This window comes from Centrocercus urophasianus, unplaced genomic scaffold, assembly GCF_019232065.1.
Source record: "Centrocercus urophasianus isolate 14NV4802_14NV808 unplaced genomic scaffold, USGS_Curo_1.0 seq_73, whole genome shotgun sequence".
In the NCBI taxonomy this organism is placed as follows: Eukaryota; Metazoa; Chordata; class Aves; order Galliformes; family Phasianidae; genus Centrocercus; species Centrocercus urophasianus.
In genome coordinates this window covers 6,295,142-6,322,408 of record NW_024885344.1, presented here as the reverse complement: position 1 = coordinate 6,322,408, position 27,267 = coordinate 6,295,142, and the positions used below count along the sequence as shown (strand labels likewise).

Here is a 27,267-nt window from a genome sequence, read left to right as displayed (position 1 = left end):
CTTCCTTCCTTCCTTCCTTCCTTCCTTCCTTCCTTCCTTCCTTCCTTTTCCCTAAAGGAGTAGCTGCCTCTCCAAGCAGTGAAATTATAATAACTACGCATTTAATCTGACATCATTATTCAGATCTCCAAATGACCTTTGTCGAAAAGAAGGAGCAGAAGACATGATAATTTGGATTTGAACAGGGTGAAAATTAAGCAGAGAAAGAGGAAGAAAATTCAACCAAGCAAGATTGCATAAATAAATAAAGTAAGGGAGCAACAAAGAACAAACTCACTGGTTTTGACTTTGCGTGTCATCGTTTATGTACTAGTTATGGTCTCACATCCAGATGCATGCACGTATATTAAAGAATCATAGAATGGCTTCAGCTGCAAGGGATCCTTAAAGTCCCAACTCCCCTGCAATGAACAGGAGTGCCCACCTACATCAGGGTGCTCACAGCCCCTCCAGCCTGACCTTGACTGTCTCCAAGGATGGGGCACCCGCCACTTCTCTGGGCAACCTGCTCTAGTGCTTCACTATTATATCCAATCTAAATCTCCCCTCCTTTAGTTTGAGACCATTTCCCTTTGTCCTATTACAACAGACTGCTAAAGACTCTCTCGCTTTCTTCTTATCTCTTTCAGTAGACATTGAAAGGTCACTACCTTCACTATTACTCCCCAGATCCTTCTCTTCTCCAGAAGAGAATATATACCCCATTACTAGTTACCTGTAAGGAATACATGACCAAGCAAGGCAGTTTTATTCCCCCTCACTTTGGCTGGCACGCTGTGCAGCACTCCAGCACATGGCCACAAAGATGCATCACCGACACGGTATTCCACTCATGAGCACACAGTGTCAGCCCAGAAGAAAGTCTCAAAGAACATAAATTTCAGCATGTGCTGTATGCCAGCCTACTCCATCACAGGCACCAAAGAGTAAAAAATATGTATCAGCTCTCTAAGGAGCCTTTCATTCTTGTTTTCTCAGAACTGCCACAGCAGCCAGCTCCTCGCAGAGGATCAGACACATGTAACAGCCCGCTCCCTTGTGCAGGGAAGCACTCACAGGGTTGGTTTCCTGTCATTAAGCTGCTCTGAGAAGCAAGTGATAGCGATGCAGGCCTTGGCAATTATTTAACACGGTGATCAGACAGCAATAAGTGGACTAGCTGCCTTAATGCTGCAGTGCTTCCTTCTCACATGACTGTCTGGAAATTCTGCTGCCCCAAATCTGTGGTCTCCAGTCTCTGTAACGTAATGCATCAGCGTTGTATCTGGGGTACCTTTCACAGCAAGGCACAGTACAGTGTGCTCTCCAGCACTTATGCACTGAATGCACAGGTGTCACAAAAGTTTGTGTCGAAATTGGAAAGGTTACTAATTACAATTCTGATTTAACCTTCATGTGTCTTTTATAACTTGGCAATACCCATGTTTATATATATATATATATATATAAGCACATACGCATTTATACATAGACAAGCATTTGATGCCCTATTTTTGGAGCAAAAATCAATACTAGTTGCCCACTGCCAAGTAGCTTACCAGAACATGTAGCTGTGAAACGCTGCGCTGACAAATAGTGGTGTGTGAGACATAGAGAAGAAAAAAGGAAAATGCTCAAATGGAGGCATATTTCCATTTTATGCTTGCAAAGCACTGTATAAACAGAAAATTAGAAGGGATCAAAATCCACATTCTTAATGCCCTGAAAGTTATCTCTCATCATTATAGTTCATTATACATTTTTTAAAAGGCTCCACCTACTCTCTGGGACTAGAAATCTTTTAATAGCGTGAAGTTAGTCAATCTCTCTTTCATTAATATTCATCCCTCTGCCCCAATTCTTACATTTCAATCCCCTGATGGCGACACGCTGCTGCTGCAGCACAGCACAGGATGGAGACCCTTCTGTGCCAGCAGCACCCGCAGAGCAGGGAAATGCGCTGGGCAAATGGCACGGTGTGCAGCCACCACTCTGCCTGCTCTCTGCTAATCCCCTATGCACCTTTGGCTCACCCTCAGCTGGGAGGCTATGTTCTGTGTCAGGGATGGCAGGGGCTGGTGGCACACCCGTCCTTTGTTTTGCACAAGGCGTTTTAATAATCTCGGCCAAGTTGTTCAATCTTCTCATCTTTCGCATTATAAAAAAGGCTGCATTTTATAAAAGGGAGGCGATGGTGCTTCTCTTCTTCCCGAGGGTTTCTTACAGCTATTCAGCTTCTGGTTCCCATTCAGCACTAACTCCGTCTCTTTATGCAGCACCACGCTGGGATGTGTAAACTCAGCCCGCAACAGTCTGCAGGCAGCAGGGACCATGGTGATCACCTCACCCCGCTTCCTCCAAGATTTCTGTCAGGGATTCCTGCGTGAGGCTTTTGGTTGCCAAGGAAACAATTATTAATCTTTTCCATCCCTCTTCTCCCTTTCCATTTTGTCATTCCTTCTCTCAATAAAAAAATTGCATCCAGTCTCCTGGCCTCAGCTTTAACGTCCTTGCCTCCACCCTGCAGAGAGAAGGGGAAGGGTGGGGAGGACTCCTGGCAGGTAGCTTAGCCTGAAGCTCACCTCCTAAACACTGCAGGTGGACGAACCCTTTGAAAGCGATTCTCTCAGCTGCACATGGCTAATCAAACACCGCATTGTTTGGCTCATGCAGGACGTACTTGTTTCTTAATTTCCCAACAGTGCACCTCTTGATATATTTTTGGTATCTTTCCTTTCACCACAGCCGGAGCTCTGGCAAGGTCTCATGCAGAAATACTTTGGAAAAAAAATACACACTTTGTTGTAATGTGCAGCTAAAAAGCAAGCAACAGTGAGGAAAACGAAAGAAGATGGAACAAGATGGAAAATGGTGTAGAGGGAAGATAGAGAGCAAACAAACTGCAACAGCTAGAAAATAAATTAGAGGCAGTCAGAGCTGAAGGTAAACTTTTGGAGTTTTAGGAGGTTAAGCTCAGGTAGCTCTGGGCACACTGCAAGAGAGCTGTGTGGCTCCCCAGAGCCCATTGAGTCCCACCTCCAGAATTTAGGGCTTCTGGCACTCACGCTGATTTCATGGCCTGAAAGGCAGCTGTGATTGGGGCGGCTAACTGAAGGGCAGAAGGGTGTCTCATCAGCATGATTCAAAAGGCAATCCCTTCAAATTTGGTGGAATGGTATCAGAGTAATCGTTTACACAGTGTGCACACCAAGGAGGATAAACATGACGACATCACTGGAACAGGTTGTCCAAGGAGGCTGTGGATGCCCCATCCCTGCAGGCATTCAAGGCCAAGCTGGATGTTGTCTAAGAAGCCTGGTCTGGTGGTTGGCGACCCTGCACATAGCAGGGGGTTGAAACTCGATGATCATTGTGGTCCTTTTCAACCCAGGCCATTCTATGATTCCATGATTCTGTGACAACTGCAAGGGGGGTTGTTTGCGTACACATGCGCGACATGACAAGACAGTTCTGAGGATGCACAGATGTTATGGCGTACTTACACCAGTGTGGAACTACTCTGTGCACATTTGGTGGGTCTGGCACCAGGGCCTGGTCCTAAGCCTTGGGACATGGCTATGGCACTGCTCGCTGTGAGCCTGGGAGATCCAGGCCTTTGGGCCACATGTCTATTTCTGTAAGGTGCAACCTCTGAACATGCATGGAACATGCAGTGGGATCCCTGAGAGTTTTTCTGCAGCAGGCATTCACAGACAGTTTAGGGTGGTTTGACAAAAGTAGTAGGATAAACCTCCGTATGAAAAATGGTGGAGAAAACAAGTTATTTCTACAAACTTCAGCAATGTCTCAGTTTCTCTGCTGGCTATTTTCCTGCCCACTTGCCTCTCCAGAGGAGCACTAGAAAGAAGCAAATAGGAGGAAAACAGTGAGAACATACCAACACTGCTTCTGTTGAAGCTGTTGAAGAGGCATAGTGGAGAACATCTGCCCATGTACTTTCAGGCAGGCAAGTGTTAACTTCTCCTAAGTCCAGGAAGAATACAGAAGGCCCTGAACTGCTGAAAACCTCAGCTGAACCAAGAGGAATGCATGAACAGCAGAGATAGGAAGGGCCAGAAAAAATCAGCCATTTCAAGAGACATGGGTTTTGACCTCGACCTTGACCAGGTTTGTCTGTGTTCAGTAGAAGCTATAAAACATTAATGTTTTATAGTAAAACCAATGTAAAAGTATTTTTTTTGTTCCTTGTTTGTTTTCAGCTTTCCTTTTACTGATGAAAATCATCTTTTAGTTTTCAAATTGTTCTCGAGTCTCCTAGATCAGCTGCTAGTACACTACCATTATGGTGTACAGCAGAAGCTACTACTGAAAAAGAAAATTTGTCACCTGGGGGCTGCTTTCAAACTTAGAAAACAGTACCAAAATGTACTTTACCTGGAGGCTGCACAGTGCAAATGTAGCCCAGGCATTAGGGGAAAAAAAAACATACCAGTAGCATCTATTCTTATTTTGAGCACTGGCCTCAGCCGACGTAGAGAAGACTACATGGAAGGAGCAGAGTACATGGCTGGCATAGATGTGAGATGACTGACCGTGCAGGCTGCCTCACCAGCCCGTGCTTTCTCTCCTCAGCAGTGACACACAAATGTGAGAACTCATTATTCCCAGATAAGAACAGCAACAGCAACTAACAGCCCTAACAAGGAGAGCAACAAAAATCTGGTGAACCTGAGATGAATGCTGTCATCTGACCCGAACCGCACCCAGGCAACGCTGCCCAGCTGCTGCCTGTGCCAGGCTGCTGGCAGGGAGCAGGTATCAGCTTGCAGAAAGAGAGCGGTCTTGCTCCAAGCAGAAATGCTGGCCAGCCACCTAGCAGGTGAAATAGACCCGGGAGAGCTCTGCTCCTGGATGTGTAGTGTCCAGGAGAGCCTCTGCTGCTTGCCTCCATGACCAGGACAGGTCCTCTGCACCCTCAGAATCCATAATAATTAATTTCTCCAAATCGCCTCCAAGTTCTTGGATGATTCAGACTTGCCAGTGCCATCCACGAAGCTAAAACTTCCCACTTGCAGCTTTTGTCTTTCCAAAATGAAGCAATCCCCTGCTATCAGGCATGCCAGATCACTGCATGACTGTCATTGGGACTGTCTCCTGTCCTTCTAGTCGCTGCCAGCCCCGCTGTTATCAATAGTGATTCCTTAGATCATAGATTAAATTGTTACATCAATAGATTAAACAGCTTCCTAATATGTAGTCCTAATCTCCCTGATTCTCTCTTGGGCTCCTGGCTGGCTCTTTGAGGTCTGTCAGTTGGCCTCTTGTGGGAGTACTGATATGGCAGTGTTTAGCTTTAAAATCAAAATGCAGCACACTACTTACATGCTAACAGAGTTTCATGCACATTATCACTCTGCAATTACCTTTGTCAACCAAATATAAAAGCAGAAAATCACGTTTGACAAGTTTGCTTGTAGTTACCATAAAACTGTGTCAGTGGCATTAATCATATTCTTTTCCTTCACTCTTTCTCAGCTGAATCCCACACAGGCTTTCCTTTACTTTCCCTGAAACTGAGCTGAAGGTTGCCAGCCTGCAGTCACTGGGCTCATTCTTTCAGGAAAAATTAATATTGTCTTTTGTTCTTCTTTGTATCATCTTCGTTGTGATGGACCTGGCCCCACTTTTCTCTGCTTCTGCTCCAATCTCCACAGAGCAGCACATCCTCTCTGAGAAGCTCAGGGGAAGGGCTCGCTCCACTCAAGCTCCATTCAGCCTCTCTCCCTCTGTGTTCTCATTCACAGAGTGCTGTGGAGCTACCAAATGTATGAAACTCTGCATTCTGGGAGGGCAATAGAGTCTAGTGAGGGTCTGCACATCCAGGCCTCCAGCGCTGTGCGTTGTGTTGTGCTGTCCCACAGAGACACCAGGCTGTCTGAGCAGTGAGCAGATGAGTGCTCCTAAAACTTTGTTCCAAAGGCTGAGCTGCTGCTGCGACTGATGAACCCATAACACCATCCTTCTGGTTGTTAGCAGCAGCATGATCGCATGATGTGATTTCTCCTTACCTGAGGGGCTGCTCAAAAGCCTGCTGGAGCCTCTTCATTAGCATCAATTAGCATCAGATGAGAGTTTATGATTGCATGTCCCTGGGGGTGTAAAAACCACATCACATTCGCTTTGCTCCTTGTTGGGATACTCAGCATGATCACGGGTCTCCTCTGCAGGATGGCAGCAGCAGTGCATTTGCTGCTCGGAGGAGTTTCAGGGTCTCCTCACCCTGTACTGTCCCCCTTCACACAACACATGGGTTCAGCAGCCAGCAGCACTTCTACATGTTCCACCAAGTTTTCTGACTGCAGATTTTCCGATGGCAAGATTCCCCAGAAAGCTAAAACAGATTTTCCTGCGAGTCAGTGTTTACTCACCTGGAAACCCACAGATTCAAGATCATATGTGATGAGTACAGAAAAGTACTTATTGTGCCCTTTGCGGGGGATTCTCCCTTACTAAATGAAGACCAAGGCCGTAATAAGGAACTGCTTTGCAGCTCCGAGTAAATGCAGTGCTCTAGACAAGGAGGTGGGTGGGCGCAGTGACAGAGGGCTCAGCATAGATCTGTCAGGACCATAGCTAACCCTGCTCCTATGTAAAATCAGGAGGATGGGAGAGAATAAAGGAAAGGAGGAAGAAGAAAGGGGAGAAAGAAGGCAGCCAGGGAAAGCTGAGTTTTAAAGCTGTGGTGTGTGTTGCAATGTGACCCCATCTGCCTGCAGTCAGGGGCAAGGAGACACACACCCCATTAGCATCTCTTAAAAAACAGATCCTTTCCCTGTGACCTCTGCTTGTAGTGAAGCAAGCTCATAAATGACACAGTTGGTTTGGGAGCAATAAAACATAATGATAGGAGCCAAACATTGCTTGTGTTGTAAACTGTGCACTCTTCACTTCTTAGAGATTGCTTACTGGACACTACGTACACAACAAATCAGTGGCTTCTCCATGCCTACACACAGAAACCTTAGAGTGTCTCTTGATGGAAGTGACATCTCTTGTAGAAGATCTGGAAAATGACTCCTGAGGAACGATATGCTTTGTCCTCACAGCCACAGCCAGGGGCAATGGGGAACAATGGGTGTAAGAAGCCAGAGGACTTTAAGCTTTGTTCCAAAGCAGGGTGACTGGGATGGATGGAGGGACCTCTGTGTATGTTCACAGCCAGATCCTGCACTCTGTGTCTCCACTGATCTGTCAGGAATCCCACAGCCGATGGTTCCCACACTGGATGTCTCAAAGCCATTTTTGCCCAGTACCCACCCAGCTGAAGCTTTTTAAAATCCTCTGCACGGACACAGTGCTGTTTCCTGCAACCAAAGGTGAGCCCTGTGGTCAGAATTTGGTGCCTGAAGATCTTTGACTTCTTCCAGAGAAAAGCACCAGCGAGGTCCTTATTTGGCTGCTGAATGAATGTTCTGCTTATTTTTGCTTTACCGCCAGTACCAACTATTTTATTTTTTAATCGAGATCTTTGAATATGTCTCTGCCAATATCCCTGTGCTCTCTGTATTCCTCTGCTGCCATTGCTGAAAGCACAGTCAGTACAACTTTGTGAAGTCACCACTGCACAGGGATCTGCTGGGTGCTGCCCTGCTGGTGCAAGGCATAGAATCACAGAACCATAGAACGACTTGGGTTGAGATGATTTCAAAGCCCACCTGATTCCAACCCCCTGCCATGGGCAAGGCTGCCACCCAGCAGCTCAGGCTGCCCAGGGCCTCATCAAACTTGGCCTTGAAAGCTGCCATGGACGGGGCACTCACAATTTCTCTGTGCAGCTTGTGCCAGTGCCTCATTGCTTTCTGAGTAAAGAATTTCTACCTAACATCTAACATAAATCTCCCCTCTTCTAGTTTAAAACCATTCCTTCTTGTCCTATCCCTTATGGTTCTTTACTTATTGAGGTCTCCTTATCTCAACCAAGCCTTCTTTCACAGTGATAAATGTGAATATTCTCTCATCCTCAGCCTTCAATCCATCATCGAGCGCCCAGCCAGGATGCAGAACTCCGGGCACAACTCCTCGGCCACGACCAACTTGGCGATGCCACTTCCCTGCCGTTACACAGCAGGGTTCCGTAAGTCCTTCGCTCCCTGCTCACTACGCTACTTGTGGTACACTCACCTGCGGGAGCCGAGCCAAGCAGGGCCGAGCCGTGCCATGCCGTGCCGTGAGGAGGCGCAGCGGTGAGCGGGTGCCCTCTGGCGGCCGCTCGCGCCGCAAGTCAGCGGTGCTCGGGATGCACAGCGCGCAGCGGCTGTGGTCACCCTCCCCTACACACAGCGTTCGGTTATGCACACGCATGCCGGGGTCAAAGCCTTACGGAGAGAAAATTAAGGACGGAGCGTGGAGGTGAGGAAGTGGGGCCACGCAGGGCGAGGGCAGTGGCACCCGTAGGGGTGCTTTGAGAGGGGAAGGTGAGGTGAGGAGACCTGTGACCAAAGGAGCTCTATGTCTGGGGAAAAGGGGCTGAAGAGCAATACTCCAAGACTCACCGAGCGGCACTGCTCCACTCCCTGTCTCCTTTTCCTGTCTCATTTGGAGTGAATGGCAACCAGGAGGGCTGAGCAGCGCTGGAAGTCAGAGAAGTTCTCCTAATAACTATAAATACAAACTGAGGTGCCAAATTTCAGGTGCCGCATCTCTATGCCTGCGACCATCCCCATTTTAAGTAAGAGACATCATCACCTTGAAAGAAGCAGTTTTGCTTAGGTGAGCACTCTCAGAGTAGCAGGACAAATCTCTTCTGGCTCAGGAAGAGTTAGTGGGACCCAGACTTGGTGCTGCTCATTTACACCAGCTGAATCATGCTGCTCCCTAGGTGACCACGTTCATAGAATCGTAGAATCACTGAGATTGGAAGAGACCACTGAGATCACCCAGTCCAACTACCCACCATCCCATGCCCACCATGACCAGTGACCATGTCCCTCTGTGCCACATCCACACGGTTCTGGAACACTTCCAGGGACAGCGATTGCACCACTCCATGAGCATTCCTGTAGCCCTAGAAAATCTATAACTCTGGGTGGGAGCCAGCTCCCACCCAGCCCCAAGTGCATCTCAGGAGTGGCCCGGAGGGAGGTGATCTCATACTCAGCCCTGTAGCAGTGCGAGGCGCTCAAGCCCTTCGACATGGGGTGGGCTCCTTGGGGTTAGCTGTGCTCATGGCAGGAGATTGGTTAGTCCCACCTATTGCTAATCAGTAAATCCTAGGTGGGTTTCAGTAAAATTGCTACTAAGCTTAGATTTAATGAACACAGCAGTGTTTGTAAGTGGATGTGGGGGTAAATGACACAAATTGAAACCCTGGAAATGACTGTACCTGCGGAACTCAGGAAGCCTGGATGCCAGAGCTGGGGCACTGGTGGGGTCTGATGCTCCCAGGCTGTTCTCGCGCTTCCTTCTGCTGGCTGAAATCCTCACTCCCTTCCTGAGAGTCACCTGAGGCTCCATTGAAAGCAGACCTGCTCGAACTGCAGTTTTTCTTCTTCTGGGAAAAAACAGTCAGAAATAACTTTGTCTGCCTCGGACAATGGAGAGAAAGATATTTTTTACAGTTTCATACACAAGCTCTACAAAAGAACAACGAGAGCTTGGGCATCATGCAAAGAACTTGGCTGCTATCTGCCCACACCTCCATCGGAGTGCCAGGGAGGGAACACCACGGGGTGTGAAGTCTCAACCCTGTGGGCTCCATGCAGCTCAGAGCTAGCAGCTCAATGTAGGTGCTTTCCTGCTCTGGGAGAAAATGTGGTCTGACACATCAGTGTCACTGCTGAGGGGTAACTGCTTACTTATTATTAATGGTACTGTTAGTGATGGTTTTCAAACAGATGTGGAAGATTAAGAAAAGGAACTGCGCAACCAAACATTCGGCCCAAACTTACCTAGCCATAAGACACGCAGACACACAAACCTTGCAGTGACTTAAAACAGTTTAATGTAATTCCAAGACAAAGTGTGATTACATTTCTACACATATACAATATGCATATGTGAGTTTACAAATTCTGATTAATAACTCGTTTCACCTCAGAGACCGAAAAAATGATCAAAAAGAAACCGTGAATAACAAGCTATAACATAGTTCACCACAACGGGACCTCCTTTCTCACCCTACAGTTAGTAATATTACAATTAAAATAACTATATTCTTCTATAATGTATTTTCTGTTAAAATCATCTCATAAATTTACAATGCTATTATTAGTTTCCAAGACTAATATAAATTCACTCCATTTTTCTACAACGAAAATGATTATTAATTAGAAGCACACAACGTCATGATGAAAAACACAAGCATTTTCTTTTCTTTTTAGTAGCAAGAACTTGATTGGTTAAGAATTAGTTTTCTTGTAAAACATTCTAAAGCCAAGTAAAATATCCATTCTTATAACATACCTATAATATGAGACTAAGGAATAGGTTACATAGAGGTCTACAACACATCAGTTTTTTGTTTTTTTTTTTTGATTTTTTTTTAATATTTTTTTCTTTAAAAGAAGACGCATTTACCAAAAGAAAAAAAGAAGAAGAAAAAAAGAAAAAAAGAAAAAAAAAAAGAAAAAAAAGGAATAAGAAGAACAACGAAAAAAAAAATAAAGGGACAATTCACATAGGAAAAAAGCAGTACACAAGAAAATACTGTCGCACACGATAATTTTCACAAAGATTAACATGGATTAACACTCTTATTACAGAAACCGTACAGTGGAGGAACACAACGGCTCAGGGCTTTTGTGGGGTATCTGGGCTGAGATGATGCTGTAGAGAAAGAACCATTGGAGATGCAGAGCCGGGCAGGGGCATCCCTCCCCTTGCAGCAGTGACCGTATTTCACAGCTTATCCTCCCCTCTCTCCCCATTATTAATTTCGGTGCAGTGTTCATAAACTTCCACTTTCCATCCAGAGTGCGCTGGCTCTGTGAGCAGTCCGAAGGTACAAAACAGAAGGTCCCCCCACTCCCCCACTCCTGGTTTTAGAAGGATTTTACCATTTGGAAAACAAAAGTCTCACCCATTGGTTGGCTCTTAACTACCCGGAGTCTAGCCTCCACCACTTCCCAGATGCCCCTCTCTCTTGTCTCCGTCTCGCTCCCTCTCTCACTCTCTCTCTCTCTCTCTCGCTCCTTTAATAAAGCTATTAGTTACACTTCCGCTCCTTTCAGAAATTGGATTTGGTATAAAAGACACAGGCTACATTCTGGTTCTGCCCAAGTAGAGTCGGTACCCAAAAAGCCTTGGTTTCTCGGTTGGTGAAACATGGGATGGGATCCTTTTTTACACCTGAAATGGTTGTGCCCTGGGATATCCATGGAAGTCTCATTTTGAGAAGAATACAGAACAGAAATGAAATTAAATAAAATACAGAATTGAACACAGAAGGAATAAAAAGGGGGAAAGAGATCCAGAAGTGTTGTATGTAACCATGCAATGTGGAAGCACTGCAGAAGCCTGTTACTTCCTTTCTGAGGGCAGCAGCACTACGTGTAACCAGCGGATTCTATGGGATGTGTGTTGCCAGTGGCGGAAACCCCTTGTTGCCTGACAAGCTGCAAGCCAAAGTATTCAGCGAGACTCTGCCTCCTCCACTCCAGTGTGCTGGTGCTTGCGGGTCTGACCCCAAGAAGAGGAGGCCAGGCAAGTGCCGAGGGCAGCTGTACGCGATGGTTGAGGAAGAGGGCACGCAGTATCATTTTGCCCAGCAGATATTTATACCGTGTTCATTGGTTACTCAAGTGGCAGAACACAAAAGACCAAGCCAGACAGCTAAGTGAGACAGTGCTGATGGGAACTGACGTTGGCTAAGAAAACAAAGCTGACAAGGGGATGGTCGATGAACTTTGTATTTCGTTTACTGGTTCAACACGTCTCTGTGGGGGTAAGCACTGCTTGTAACAACGGGGTGAACAGACAAAAGCCAAATTACAGCATTGCCTCTGAGTGGCTGTCACACACCAAACACACACACGCACGCACACACACACGCAAAACCAAAGTAAAACAGGAAATCGCTAACTCAGGAATTAATTATTTGGCTAATGATTGACCAACAGTACAATACGATCCTTCCTTTGAATATCCTTCATTCTCCTTACACGGGTATCTTCATCGAGATGAGGATCCTACAAAGAACAGTGACTTTGGGAGTGCTGTGCTCCCTGCTTCAACCCAAGGAGTTCGGTAAAGTACGTAATCTAAACAAGCACGAACACAGCTTATCTGTTTGACTACACGTGCTAAATCTGCATTGTGGGTGGAGTGTTTTCTCAACCAGACTTTGGAATACAGTGGATTACTTGATCTCTGGACTGACTTTCCAACACTATGTTATATCTCGAAACAGAATATACATATTAAAGACACACTTGTACTTTTCCATTTTTAAAGGGCAAAATTAAAAAGAGGCAGCTCTATTGAGTTTTTGAAGGTGTCATTTACAAACACAAGATTTCCCTTAAAAAGTACCAGTTTAAATGTAAACTATAAAACACTGTAATAACTATAAAATGTAGCCAGAAAACTGTTTAAGTAGCCACAGTCTATTATTCAGTTCATATCGGTTTAAAATGTGACTCATTAAATATCTTCTAGAAGGCCAAAGCATTTTACAGTAGCTATAAACATACATACTTACATGTGCATTTAACATCACAATTGATTAAAATACATAAAAGAGTAATCTATTCCTTGGTTTAACTCTCTCTCTTTAAAGATTCACGGTCGTCAGAATCCACTCAAGCAACAATGACCAGGGTGGGCATTTATCGCTATTCCGCCCATACAGAGTTTAGAGTCTTTGAATAGAAGTTCAAGCTGGCTACATGTTTTCAGAAAGGCTAAAACCAGGATGAATGCCCACATTTGAGGTAATTATTGCCATTAGGTCACAGTTTGCGTAATATAAGTGTATCTAAATCCTTCCGTAAAAAACCCGAGGGTACCCCGCACTCTGCTGGGCCAGCACCCGGGGTCCTGGCCAGTGGGTTTGCTTCCAAAGGGGCCGGCGGTCCCCGAGCACCGCAGCCTCCGGCTGACCGAGAGCCCAGGGCAGTGAGCCTGCAGCGAGCCAGTTTGGAAGAAAGAAAGGAAAAACAACAACGAAAATAAAACGGGGAGGTGCCATGAAACAGACGGATAACATTTCTGATCAGAACTCCAGACCAAAGCTTTTCTGTCTTATCCATTTCCAAACAATTTGCTGGAAAAAAAAAAAAAAAATCAAATCGAATACGTCAGCATTAAACGTTAACTCTGCGCCAACACTTCGAAAACTCCTTGACTATGTTCTCAAAGTGGGATACGCTTTGCTTTGCTCTGAGCATTGTTGCCCCGTTGCTTTGTTTCAAAGAAGAAACCTTGCCCTAAAGAAAGAAAGAGAAAAAGAAAGAAAAAAAAGAAAAAGAAAAAGAAAAGAATCCCTGGCTGTCAGAAGTACACGTAAGTATTTACAGGTGTGAGTCTGCACACGGTTCCCCTCACAGCAAAAGAGTTAAGAACAGAGATGTCACAATATTTATCAGTGCAGTAAAAAATATCATTTTTGGAAAAAAAATATACCTTTAGTATTGCCTTTCTTAGATTAACTACGATAAGCAAAAGATTAAAAACAAACAAAAAAAACCTTTATCCTCAAACACACACAAACAGTTTGTTATAGCAGCACTGCTAAAACTGGAAGGACAAAGCTAACCCGTAAATGAGAAACAGGAGTTTCAAACTAGAAATGCAGAAAGCCAACCTTCCGAGTATGCTTTGTAAGACTCTTGAGGAACCAAGCTCGTTCACACTTCTGATCTTACTCCTGATGCTGTAAATGCTCTGACATGCATCCTTCCATTCACCACACCTGGCACAGGCAGGGCCCAGCATGGCTGCCACAGCCCTCATCCTGCACGCTGCCACACGTGCCCCCATAGCTCCTATAGAACAGCAGCCACCCTGGGAAGAAGCCACTTCCAGCACCGGGCCTCAGGCTGGCAGCTCTGGCTTGTTCAACACCTGGGTTGGCCTCTGCGGCCTGCCAAGGTCTGGTGCACCACGAGGCCCAGCTGGACAACCTGGTGCCTCCCACAGCAGCTCCAGCATTGTTTGCCACAGGGTTGGCACACTGGCTCTTACCACTGCATGACCAGAGCTCAGGCATGCAGCTGTGGCCTGTTCTGCTCTTGGGTGGAATTCTCCTTCTCCTCCTCTTCATCCTCCTCCTCCTCAGTGCTGTGGTGTGGGGAGCCTGGTGGCACAGATCCACCTCCATGCACATGGGACAAGCAGGACAACTTGCACACATGGTTGCAGACCACAGGTGGTGAGTAGGGACCTTGGGCACCTGATTAGAGCACTAGGAAGATCTGAGGACAAGGGGGTGACAGGGCAGGTATCAAGCACTGGAGACACACATTCCAATAGAACAGGAATGGCTACATCAGCAGGAAGGGGAAAACCTCCCCATCCCATATTTTCCCCACTCTGGGCTTAGATCAGTTACACACACCCTGCGTACAGGCATCCTGCATCCAGCAGGTCTCTCCGATGGGCTGACTGCCAAGCTGTGGAAAAACACACTGCTCCATCCAGCACCTGTGCCTAGCCCTGCAGAGGCCTCACACTGCAACACTGTTTGGGGTCTGACCCACGGAGCAAAACCAGGATCCTAAATCCAGAGCAAATGCTACAGAAGCGTGCAGATCAATCAGAGACTTATTCCCTCCCAATTTCAACACCACACTGTTGCCACTGACACATCTTAACTAAGGTGAATGATAATGAGAGAAGAATAAAGTTTTTGACATCCCCTAAAGTTTAGGATAGCAGCAATATTTAGTGTGAATTTCTCTGCTTATCAAGCTAGCTACTTGAGATAACAATAGAAACTTGAGAGAGAAAGAAGTAAAAGAAGATGAAAGAGGCAATTCCACAGCTCATCGCTGCTGCCTGACTGCCGTGGCTTGGTTTGGTTTCTGTACTGGCTGGGGGTCTCTACTCTCTCTCTTTAAAAAAATTTTCTTTGGTTAACGAAAAAGCTGGGTTTATCACCCTTCAAGTTTGCCAAGGGAATTTCCTTCAAACCAAATTGCAAGATATAATCCCTTGAAAGTATAAAAAAGGAAACATGTCAGATAGAAATGTCCCTTTCTTGGATGCTTCGGGTATCATGACAAAATCACTAGAGAGAGAAGGAGATCTGATGAGGCCTGATTTGTTAGTGCAAGCAAGCACAACCCACTGAGGAAGATGCGATTGCATTTGCTCTCTCAAATGACTGGATTTGACCCCGTCTGCACTGGGAAGTGCTTCTGTTTGGATCTCCCATTCTGCTCAGGTCAATTTTTTTCTCCACTCTCTTCCATGTTCCGGTTTCACAGCAGTAAGCTGAACATCCACCCCCAAGGAGAGGAAACGTCTGTGCTTTTTTCTGTTTCCCACACACAGAGAAAGCAGGATGAGACAATGTGGAAAGGGACTGCCTTTCCATAGTGCCAGCCACTAGCCATCCTTAACACTTCCAGCATCTAAACCTTTGCCCCCTCTCTCAAGTTTCCATGCAGTTCATTCCAACCACAAAAAGAGCACCAACCCAACCCAAACACGCCAGACCTGTTTACTCCCCAGAGGACTCTGCAAGCAAAACAAGCTGGCTGTTGTTATGCATGTGGCACTGATAGCATGCAAAGCATTTGTTTCCTCTGCTAACGCAATCAGATTTCCCCTGTGCCTACCAGTGCCACACTTTTCCATCCTATGCCTTTGTATGGGTGTGAGGGAAGAGGTGTTGCTGAATTCCACCAGAAAACATAACTCTCAGTGTTGCAACACCACAGCAATTCAATAGTCGTGCTACTCATCCCTTGCCACCAGTGTCCCTTCACCACGATTCTCCCACCCCTACAGCTGGCAGGTCAGCGACTCCAGTGAGAGCAATGTAACAGGCCACCTTCTCTGACAAGCATTGCTTCTGCTGCCCACGTGTGCCATGCTGCCCTGTTCAACACCCTTGAAATCACATTCAAGCCATGCTGCCCTGTTCAACACCCCTGAAATCAGATTCAAGCCGAAGTGGGAGAGCAGACCAGATAAGTACACAGGGAAAACATCGTTAATACAACTAAAATGTGATTGCGACTGAGATTACAGACTTCCATGCTTCAACAGTCCTAAGCCAGAGAAGCACATAAACAAGTAATTAACTCAAAGGTTTTAAGTCTATTCTTTTGCAAAGCACTCAGGTGCATGATTAAGTCTCTGCTGAAGTCCTAACATTTTTTAAGGAGTTTAAATTCAGTCACTGCTTTCCCCCATTCTAACAGAGCAAATTGAAAACATAAATACCTACATTCTAGAGACTACAATAGCTTAATAACAAAATTTGAAACAAATAATTATAAAAGAAGAAAAAATCTATATCAGGGGAAAAAAATGCCAAGCAAGCATTTGTGAACACCTCACTAATGCTCAGAGAGAAGGAGAGGCGAGGAACCTGCTCTCTGCAGCCTGTTTTACCCAGCGAAAACATCCTGTGCACACCAGTGTTGTTCATCCAGTGATGGGACTGGGAGCCACCTGCCCTCCTTCACAGTGGTTCTTCTGCTAGTTCTGCTTCTGGGGAACTATGTATCTGCTTTTGCCTAAGGGAAAACCCAATCTTAACAGGTAGCGTGGCCTTGGGTTAATTGTGAAGGCCACCTGATCATGGCCTGAAGCACATGGGGTCTTGATCTCATAGAAGTGTCCAATCAAAACAAAATGATCTTGAGCTAGATCATAAGGCCCCCCACCTGCCTTTAATCCAGCTCCCTTGACAGATCGTTGTTAGCTGCTGTTTATTTTTGGCCTCTGAATGAATCTTCCTAGACTTCTGAAACGCAGATGGGGAGTGGAGGACACCTCCTGCCCCTCCAGGCTGTCTCAGAGCCGCACGCTCCCCCTGCCATTTCATTCTCAGGACAACCTTGCTTCCCCTTTCTCCTGCTGTGTTCACAAACACAGCAACCCTTCTGATGCCACCAATGAAGGGACACAAAATTAACAACAATAACGATACTAAGAAAGAATTAACACAAAGATTAAGGAATGCATGTGCAATTAAAACCCAGAGTAAAATATAATAACAATAAAATAATAACAATAATCGTAACAACCATACAATAAAATAACATTATCTTTCCTTTTCATGACACAAGCAGCATGACACTCTCATTCCTGAACCGGTGGGACAGGAGAGGAATGCAACAGAATTTCAGAAAGAGAACGGGGAGTTATTTTTCTGCCCCAGATGAAAGGGGATGCGTTGTATTTCCAATGGAAGGCGTAAGGTGCACAGACTGCTGGGAGATCGCATCCTCACTTACAGTATATTGAGCTGGAATGAAGAACAGGCGGAAAAGAAAACTGTATAAGGACAGCCCAGGAATCAGAGCTGGCAACCAGGGAGGTTACTTGGTGGTTTGCCAGAAGGCAACAGTCTTGTTACCCCATCTGTGCGTAGCAGGATCCCCTTTACCAGACCAGCCACGCACTCACCACAAGACAATGCATTTGTGCTCATCTTTCTGTTAGCTTCCCTTCTTGAAAGAACCTCCTTCCCCAGTGCTGCCAGGGAACCCATCCCTTGCCACCACGGCGATGAGCCTGCATCTTGTGAAACACTTAAATACTTCATGCTCCAGTTACCGGGAAACGAGGAGTGGAACTGCGCACCCACGTAGACTTCAGCTTTCACGGAAACTTTCTTTCAAACTCTCTTCTCTCCTTCCTTCCAAACCCTTCTGTGTACAAGGGTACTCCTGAGACACTTCTAAATCCCGATATAGCAGTGCAACTGCTGTTACCAGCAAAACTTCCCTTGTCCCTCACTCCTCGGCATGGAGGACTCACACTGCAATGTGGTCCCAGCTCTAGGGACAACCAAATGCGGGAAATCTTCCAGAGCAAGTTTAGGGGGAGGAGGGGAAATGCATTCTGCCACAACTGTGTTACAGTGGGTAAGGCCCAATGACTCTCAATGCTCTATCATTTATGAAACCTGAGTTTGAATCCCTCAACTGGATTTTGCCATGCTTGCTTTGGTACCCAATGTAGCCCATTCCTGATCCCCTCCCATTGACAGATATAGTGAGAGCTGTTGACAACAGCTGTTGTTGCCCCCTCCCACAGACTAGGGTGTAGCTCCCAAACACACAACTAGATCAATCTGACTATTCGCGAGGACTCTGTCCTTCTACTTTACCATCAGCAAGCATAAGGATTCAGTTTTAGGGGAGAAAAGCTGTTCTTCCAACAGGAAGAAAGAGGCCAATCCATAAACACACCTTCAGACCCCCTGGGAAGCACGCTGGTTCTCAAAACAACTCTGTCCCTTCCAGCCCATCCAGTGCTAGAGGAAACATCCTGATACACACGCTTCCAGCCCCAATGAGCCTCCCCAACACCATGCCAAGTGAGCTAAGATTGACGACGTGGGAAAAGAAAACACCACCACCAGAAGAAAATCAGCAATAACAACCCAAAAAGAAAAAGAGCTGAGATTAAATTCCGACTAGCCTCAGTCAGTTTCTAGGAGTACCAGTGGAAGTAAACCCTTAAACCGCATCTGTAGTTCGGTAAGGCACTACGAGGGAATGATGTAAAACTAAGACTGTGACAGCTGTAATGGCTGTGCCGAGGAACACACCACAGAGAGAAGGCAGCATCTGCACACACACACACGCACACACGTACATACATACCTGGACAATCACATTTCTTACATGCCTATGTTATATCATTTTTCTTTGTGCAATCACATTGAGGAATAATCTATTGGTATCGTTGAAGTTCAACACAAAAGAGTAAAAAGGGTGTATGACCTGTAGAGTGCTACATTCTACCGGGGGCAGCTAAAATGTCTCCTCCTATACTAAAACGGCTAGGGATTAAAAGGAAAACTTCCAAGTAAAACAAAATGAAACAAAACTGAAATCCAACATACATTATTAGAGGTCTCATTTAGGAACAGAATTTCTCAGGGATTTATCCAGTGTGTTTGAGGAAAGGGAAAAAAACAACCCCATTGCTTCTGATCTCGGCCAGCGCAGCGTGGCCTGTTTTGCCCACATATGTTTAAGCAAATCAGTGTTAGGTCAGAATTTAAGGGCACTGAGACAATATTTTCTCCTCCTCCCTCAGCCTCCTTTAGCCATTTTCTATTTCCAGAAGAACCCCAAAGCCTCATGCGTGCTTTGGGATACAGAGACCACAGCCAAAAATGGGGCAAAACCCTTTGAAATGCTGGATAAATCCCCAATCCATACACCTACTGGATTAAATGCTTGACGGATTTTATTTTAGGTGCTCTGGACAACAAATTTCTAAATGTAGCTCACTATTGGATGAAAATAACCTTTAAAAGTCTATTGGTGAAGTTCTTCAAAACACAGGACCCGCTGGAGGGTCCTTCTGCTTCTCTCTCTCTCTCTAGTTTGGTGCAGACTGGTTGTTTTTTTTTTGTTTTTTTGTTTTTTTGTTTTGTTTTTTGTGGTTTTATATTTTTTCTGTTCTTTTTTTCCATTTTCTTTTTTTTTAATTTTTTTTTTTAAATAAAAAGTGTAGAATTGGTTCTCCCCTTTCTTTCCTCTTTCTCTTTTCTTCCTGAAAGTCTCCTTCGTTCAAGTTTCCCACGAGCCTCCCATTGCATTGTTATTTGTCATGTTCTTCAGTACAAAAGCAGCCGCCTCACTCCCCCGTGGCGGGCGCGTCTCTCGCTCCTTATTCCAGTGTTTAGATGTAAGGGTACTGGTTGACCTTGGTGGGGCTCAGTGGGTATCCAGTGTAGACTGTGGAGGCTGGAGAAGCACTGATATAGGTCTGATGGGCAAACTGAGCCTGGTACTGACTCGGGTGGATGGTGGGCGAGGGCAGAACCCGCGGGCCCATGCTGACGGGGACTTGGTGGACGATGCTGGCGGGGTAGGTGGTGTGCTGCACGGCGTGCCGTGCAGACCCTTGGGAGGCCACCAGGTGTGCGACGGTGCCCGTGGAGCCCAGGGCGGCCGGGGTGGTGTATGTGTAGAGGTGGGGTTGGGTGGGCAGGTGAGCAGCGGCAGCCGCGGCCAAGTGAGGATGAACTGTACCGTGGCTGGGACTATTGTGCGGGAAAGAGTACGGGGCCTGAGCTATCGTTGGAGTGATGTAGGCTTGCTGTCTCCGGTGACTCCCTGTGCGATCAGTCGTGATGTGCTGCTGGGCCTGGATAAAGACAGCAATAGTGATAACTGGTTACAAGACAAGAGACGGCTCTTTACATCCTCAGTGGTGCTTGGGGCCACCCCGTGAAACCGAGACGGCTTCGGGAAAGTCCCCGGCTCTTCTCCTGACATCCTCAGCATCACCACAATCTTCCCTTGGGAACAGGTGATAGCAAAAAGTCCCTCCCAAGCCTAGCAAGACACTGTAGCCCTACATGTTCACCACAGTGGCCCCTAAAAGGAGAGCAAAATTCCCTGCTGTGAGACAAGACCTGCTGACACAGCTCCCATGGAGACCCAGCCTCGGATGCTTGGGTCCTAGGAACACTTCCACGTCTCCAATCACTCAAATGACACACAGCTTTTGTTACTGACCTCTCTGATGATGTAATACAGTGCATGGATATCTCAGGGGAATTAAATCACCTAGCTACGCCTGGAACAGGCAATTTATTTTTGTTCAGTTTGGGTCTTTAAGGTTATCATTTCCAGGATAAGTAAAGCAGCTACTCTATTTTTTAGAGATAAAACCCTCTGCTCGATCAGATCCTGCAGGTGCCTGGCACCCTCATCTAATCAGACATAATTAGTTCAGCACAAGCATGTTCTTGCAGTGGGACAGATACAAAGTACTTATTCAGAGATTTCTTCAGGTTTTTTTGTTTTTTGTTTTTTGTTTTTTTTGCATTGCCCAACAATGCCACAGAATTCTACCAGTCATTTGTATTATGGTGTAGTGAGAATATTCAGTAACAAAAATGTAGAAATTAGAGGGCAGGAAGAGCAGCACTCCATATTACTTCCTTCTAGTTTTCCAACTCTTTATCCTTTTAAGAGCTCCCTGTACTGTCACTATCATTTAAAATATGGCAGCCACTCCTCTCCTCTGCTCCTGGAAACAGCTTCTCACCCACTGCCTCCATTTTTACTTGCTTTTATTTCAAGCTAGTTCAAATTTCAACTAAACTTTGAGGGGAGGGGACATTTTTCTCCTACAAATTATTTTGTTTTAAACCAGTTCTGCTCTGGAAGCAAACAGGCACTGTCCTTTGAGCTCTCCAGACATTCTCCTCTGGAAACACTGATAACTGCTGTAACTTCCCTACTCAGCACCTCAATTCAGGGAATGGAGAGGCTCCAGGTGCAGCCTGTGAAAAGGGCATTTAATGAACCTCCTGGGGAATCCCCTGGGCATTTTGATCACAGACCATGAAACATCTTGAGAACTGCCTGATGCCAAGCAATGGGATTTTGTTCAGATCTCAGCCCAGATTTATCATGGAATGAATCAAACTCGTTACGCAACAAGAGGTCCTGTTTATGCTTAGAGGCTCAGTTTTGCCTTGTCACATCTGCTGGAGATTTTCCTCAGGAAATACTCTCCCTGTACTTACCTACAGCTATAGAGACTTCAGACTTTCCTACACGGCCCTGTTTCACCACCTTGTGTCTGAGCTAATGCATCTTCCAATCTTATACTACTACCACTCACATTCTTAGATCATCTGACTTCCAAACACACGTTAAGAACACTGCCAGCCCATTCACAGCTGGGATCTGCACTGTCTCTACTGCCAGAGCTAGAGTATCAAGCTCTTCAACGTAGCTGAAATGAATCCATCAAACTCAACACGAGGCCCAACTATCATTAGGTTAGAAAAGGACAGCCCATACTGGAGGAGCAGTGGGTTCCAGCTGGGTGATGCACCACCAAAATCTATCTCAATTGACTTACCTGGCTTAGATTAAGAGGCTGCTGCTGCTGGAAATGTGCTCCTGGTCGCTGCTGCCTATAGGCAACGGCTCCAGACGAGCTCCCTGAAGAGTGACCGCTGGTGGAGGTCACGGTGCTGGAGGACTTGGACTTGTAGGAGGATGAGTGGTGACTGGTGGTGACTGTGCCAGGAAAGGAAACACATTTGTAGCTTATATCACATTCTTTCATTGCTCACCCTACCTTTTTCTCACTGAGTCTCCTCCAGAGTGGTTTTGAGGAGGAGACGTAAAACAGAAGCAGGATAAGAAAATGGTTTCTCTTAAGAGATACCTCAGCAGTGCTTCTTATACTCAAACCAGACTGTTATCCTAGAGGCAGACAAGCAGATCTGGACCCCAAACTGGCCCTGGAGAAGGCTTTAAAGATCCTTCAGAAGTGCGAGAAACTGTTCTGCCAGCAGAACTGTATGATGCAGGTACAAATCCCAAAGAGAGGAAGGAAAGTACACTGTGCACAGCATAAAAAAGCCCTGGCTTGACTGACCTCTTGGTGAGTAGGAAGGGAGGGAGAGCGAGCTAGTGGGGAGCTCACTCTCTGAGCCTTCATGTTCACCAGCAGTGCATCTAAAGAAAAGACTGTCAAGTAGCACAAAGCCAATTGCTTTGGGCCAAACTTCCACATGAGCCCCTTTTCAACACACTATACTATCTAATACTGCAGAGGCTCTGGATGAGCAAAACTCATCAGTCCATAGTGAAGATGCTGGGGAATTGTTCATCCCAGAAACGTCAATAAGTTCAGATGAAAATGCACATGTGTTTTCTATCTCTTTTATGTTGTAAACCTATGGAAAGGCAGGGAAGCAAAGGTTCACACTTGCTTTTGGGAGCCTTTCCTGTCAAAAGACTGCACTCTGCTCTTGAGTTTGCACAGAAGTAACTAGGAGTAACACTTGCCCCTGTGACTCCTGTATGTACCAAGACACATAAGCAATGCAATACAGCTCCCAAGAACAGATGTATCACTTGAGAGCAAGGCAGGAGCACGGTTTCTTTGGAAAACAAAATAAACAAACAAAGAAAATGAAACCGAACAATGAGATTCTTCCAAGATAAATCATTTATTTCTTACTAATTCTCTTGACGGAAGAGGTGCAATTTACCTGGTGCCAGGCTATCACACTCTACCAACACCTCACTGGCTTGGGTTTTCAGTGGTGGCACGATGATCGTTCGGGGGTTCCCACTGCAGTGAGTCTCTGGAACCCCTTTGGTGTCGTACGTGTTCCCGTTATTCTGTCCTGCACGATGTTGCACGGCGTAAGGGCTGTTGTTGCTGGAGGAATCGGAGTAGGGGGAATCATGCACAGTGACACAGCTGATGACGTTCTTCCTTTGCTTGGACAAGGTGCTGAAACACAAGCATACAAATGGAAACAGTGAATGGGGAACTATCGACTTGGAAGCCACCGGAAGACTCTGCCCACGACGGGCAAGCTCTGCGAAGGCAAAGCACACCCTGCAGTCCTTCACCAGTTGGAGGCTGCTTATGCCGAATCCCAGGCTTCAAAACTCACTCATTACTATTCTAGGGAAGCCTTTGTGGAGGTCAAGGAGTGAGTAAGACATCGTGGATAGATCTTATATTCACTCTGCTTAGAATAGCACTGAATCAGACTGCCAGATTTATTTTTGGGCTGCTTTTTATATACGTGTGCAGTAGAGACCCAGCAGTTATACTATGCTTTGTTGCAAGTCTCACCACCCACACAAAAATGTGGTGGTTTCTCCCAGCCTTCCAGCAATGATTTAATAATAGATGCTAAGGATTTTCATTATTAAATCCCATGAATCTACAAAATACACTCTTTTCTATTTACTAATATATTGCAGTGGGCATATATTTTCAAGAAAAATTTGAAACTGAGGAATGAATGAAGAAAAAATGAGTAAAGTGTGTGTCGCCGTATAGAAGCTCTACGTTTTCTTTTTCCAAATAAGCACTGGGTCTCCTGGCTCTCACATGGATTATCAAGGTCCTGCTGTAGCTAATCTATCTATGACATCAAAAAAGTGATTAAAAAGGAACATCAACACTTCCAAGATTAGTGCTAGAAGTTCATTATACGAGACTGCACGAGTACAACTGGGATTTGCTCTGCTATTGTGTCTAATTACTCCTGATGGTTTCTTCTTCCTGTTATGAGCTTGTTTAGGGAGAGAAAGGGAGAGTAAAAAAGAGGAGGGAGGAAGGGGGATAGCGAAGATTTGCTTAAATGGCTCACATCCTTGACAGTGCACAGACCTTGACTACAGAAAATAGCTGCTATGTTTCACTGATTGCATTATGTTGTTATGGCAACTGAAGTTTTTAAAATGATGAAAAGAAATGGATAGCACATAAAAAGCTAAGTAATTAGGCTTAATGGTGGAAACAGCCCCAACAGAAACAGAAATGCCATGGAGAAAAAGGAATCCAACTCTTAACTTTTTGAGTGCACACTCTACAAAGAGAGAAGTCCTTTTCCCTCTGTTCTCTCACTCTGGCCAGTCCAGTCCAGGTCAGAGCTGATTAATCTGGTTTTAGTTTGTGATGGGACCAATTGTTCTCCAGTCACAGCATCGCATCTTACCCAGGGAAAGGCAGAGCATATACTGAATGCAGTTTCCTTTCCAGGACATTTTTTTGCCTGAATTGATTTTCAGGCAGGATCAATGGTGGTGGGCCCCTCCAACTGTCCCAAAGCCTCTCCAGCAGCATTCACAAACCACAGCTCACCAGGACTTACAACCATCAGCTATCTTTTCCATTAAAGAATGCCTTGGAGTGCCGCATTCACAAACAAGTTACCATCATACAAAGGTCTCCTGAGCTATCAGCACGGTCCTGCCATGGCTCGAAGTGGTCACAAAACCATGATGTTCTAGGCACTGTGAAGAATACCTCATGAGAGGCCTCAGCTATCCTAAGGCACTGACAAAACAGAGCAAGCAGAGAAAGAGGAGAAGCTGTTACACAAGAATCTGAAAGCTGAAAGCAATGCTTGCAGGACCTTTCAGATGACAGCGAATCCTGGTACCCTGGCATTCCTTAAGGAGCTGAGGAGCACTGGATTAGGAGTGAAAAGAACAACAAGCCATCATAGATGGATAACTACTTTATGTAAAGAAAGATGTAGCAGTTTGGATACGGTGCTACAAAAGAAGAATATTAAGCCAATAAAAATGACTAATATTGCATCAATATTCCTCTCTCCTTCAGTAGAAATGCCTGTAATCATGCATTTATGAGTATTCACATTGCTTGCCCTTTGCAGCTACCCTTTGCTGCCAGTTGGGAAGAGAAATATATTCTCTATCTCTGACAGTTATTACATTTTATAAAGAAAAATCAAGTCACTAAAGAGTTTTCTGACAACTGATAAGGTCTAGCTATTCTTTTACAGTCCCTTCCTTACAAAAGGGGCTGAGCTACTGAACTGGAAATACTTGCTCTCAGCTGATACTTGACATGGAAAAGGCTGAGCTGTAGAACTGGAAGGGCATTTTTCTGTGAAATGTGTGATATTTATTATTTGAAAATGAGCATATTTTTCACTAACTTGACTGAAGTTTTGCCAAAGCAGGAGCCTATGAGGAATCTTATCCTTCAAAACATTATAGCTCTCTTTGGTTAAAAGACGAAAATCTTTGGTTAAACAGTGACCCCAAACCCAAACCTTTCAAGAGAAAGGGACCTTAGCAAGATATTAAGCTCATTTTATGGATGAAAACCTGAGAATGACCTGAACTATGGTCCTGCCAGAACTTATGCAAGTGCTTAGCACAACTAATATGTGTCGTTCCACTGAAGTCAGCTGGACTATTCCCGGTAATGGAGCTAAAGCAGATGGGTAAATATTTGCAGGATTAGGGCCAAAGTGATTAGCCTTTTGATTCAGCAGGCTGCATCATTTCAAGTGCAAGAGGAGTTCTGCTGAAAGCAGTAGGATTTTTTTTTTCTTTAGGAAAGGAAGCAACTGCAGTTAATGTTAGAGAATGCAGAGAAGTCAGTCGGGACTATTCACACGCTTGGAGTTAGGCACCTGCTGTACCACAGCCTGCCTGAGAGATTAAGGGTGGGAATTTCAAAAGCATCAAAGGCCCAACTCATGCTGAAAATCAGTTGATTCACAGGCTTAAAGATACACATTAGGCTGAAACAGGGCTTTTGAAAATTCAGACCAGAAGAGCTAGCATTCCCCCTTCTCAAATCCTTGCTAACCGACAACTGCACTCCTTTCAGCTCCCTCTGAAGACTCAGCTCCTCTCCCCACCTTGTAGAAATGCAGAAGTTATCCGTGTGGGGTCCAGGCTGATGTACTGCCTTCTCTGCTCACAAACTATCAGGGCTGAGAGCTTATACCTGTTGACACAGCACTTGCCTACTCAGCAAGCTTACTGTATTCCTACAACTCAGCTACAGCTTTTGGGGATGTTTGTGCTTACACAGAAAAATACTATTAAAGTCTTGCCCCCTTCCTATTAAGCTCACTCCAGCCCTAGTAATTGCTTTCCCTCCTGCAAGCACAGTAGCAGCAGCATACATGATTTAGTAGCGCTGAGAGTCAGCGTGTGTTCCTGGTCAGCTTGTGTGCCTGCCTGCCTTGTGTGGGTAGGTGTATTTTAATTTTCCAGATGAGGGAGAGGGGGAAAGATTACCAAAGTGGCATCAAATCCATCTACACAGACTGAAAAGCCATAAGTTGTGAAGGCTTTTTAACCCTTAGTGGCAGGAATTGTGTCCTCCCTTCCAGCAGCTGGAAAAAGCATTGCTGTGTAAGCTTATTAGTTCACAAGTAACAGACTGTTCCCACTCAGTCCTGAAGGGCTTAAGCTCAAACTTGGACACAAAGCAACCCATGTTCACTGAATGTGCACAGACCCTCAGCACAAAGCAGAAGCAACCCTCAGAGACAGGCTCTCCAGCATGTATCATGGATCCTTATTCCCCACAGTAAGGTAGGACTTCAAAGAAAAACCTGCAGGAGGAAAGAGAAGATAATATGCACACAGGTACAACAGGGCCAGAAATGACGTTGGGCATCCAAGATGCTGTTAATGGAAAGGTGCCAAAGGCAGATTCTGAGAATGAAACATGGGAGGAAATCAAGGAAAAGAAAATGCTGAATTAGGTGCTAAAGCTACATGGACACCATCTAAGTAATGAGGGACATGGACAACAGCAGCTGTTGCAAGTTAAGAGGAGATGATTTCTATTTGTTGAAGGTCAAGCTCAAAAGCATGGTGTGTGACAGCATAACATAAACAGGATCTTTTTCACTGAAAA

The 27,267-nt window shown here is 45.5% G+C and overlaps 1 protein-coding gene across 5 annotated transcripts in view; it reads right to left on the bottom strand.

The window, feature by feature from the left end:
- Window positions 1-19,574: 19,574 nt before the first annotated feature.
- The window catches only part of HIPK2 (homeodomain interacting protein kinase 2), a 120,722-nt gene continuing 113,029 nt past the window's right edge, over window positions 19,575-27,267 (bottom strand). For all 5 annotated transcript variants that reach the window (XM_042838133.1, XM_042838131.1, XM_042838135.1 and 2 more), the window contains exons 13-15: window positions 23,102-23,349; window positions 21,958-22,118; window positions 19,575-20,223 (exon numbers count right to left, since the gene is read on the bottom strand). In XM_042838133.1, coding sequence (XP_042694067.1) covers window positions 19,756-20,223; window positions 21,958-22,118; window positions 23,102-23,349 — 877 coding nt within the window. In that variant the 3' untranslated portion in view covers window positions 19,575-19,755. The remainder of the gene's footprint in view (window positions 20,224-21,957; window positions 22,119-23,101; window positions 23,350-27,267) is intronic.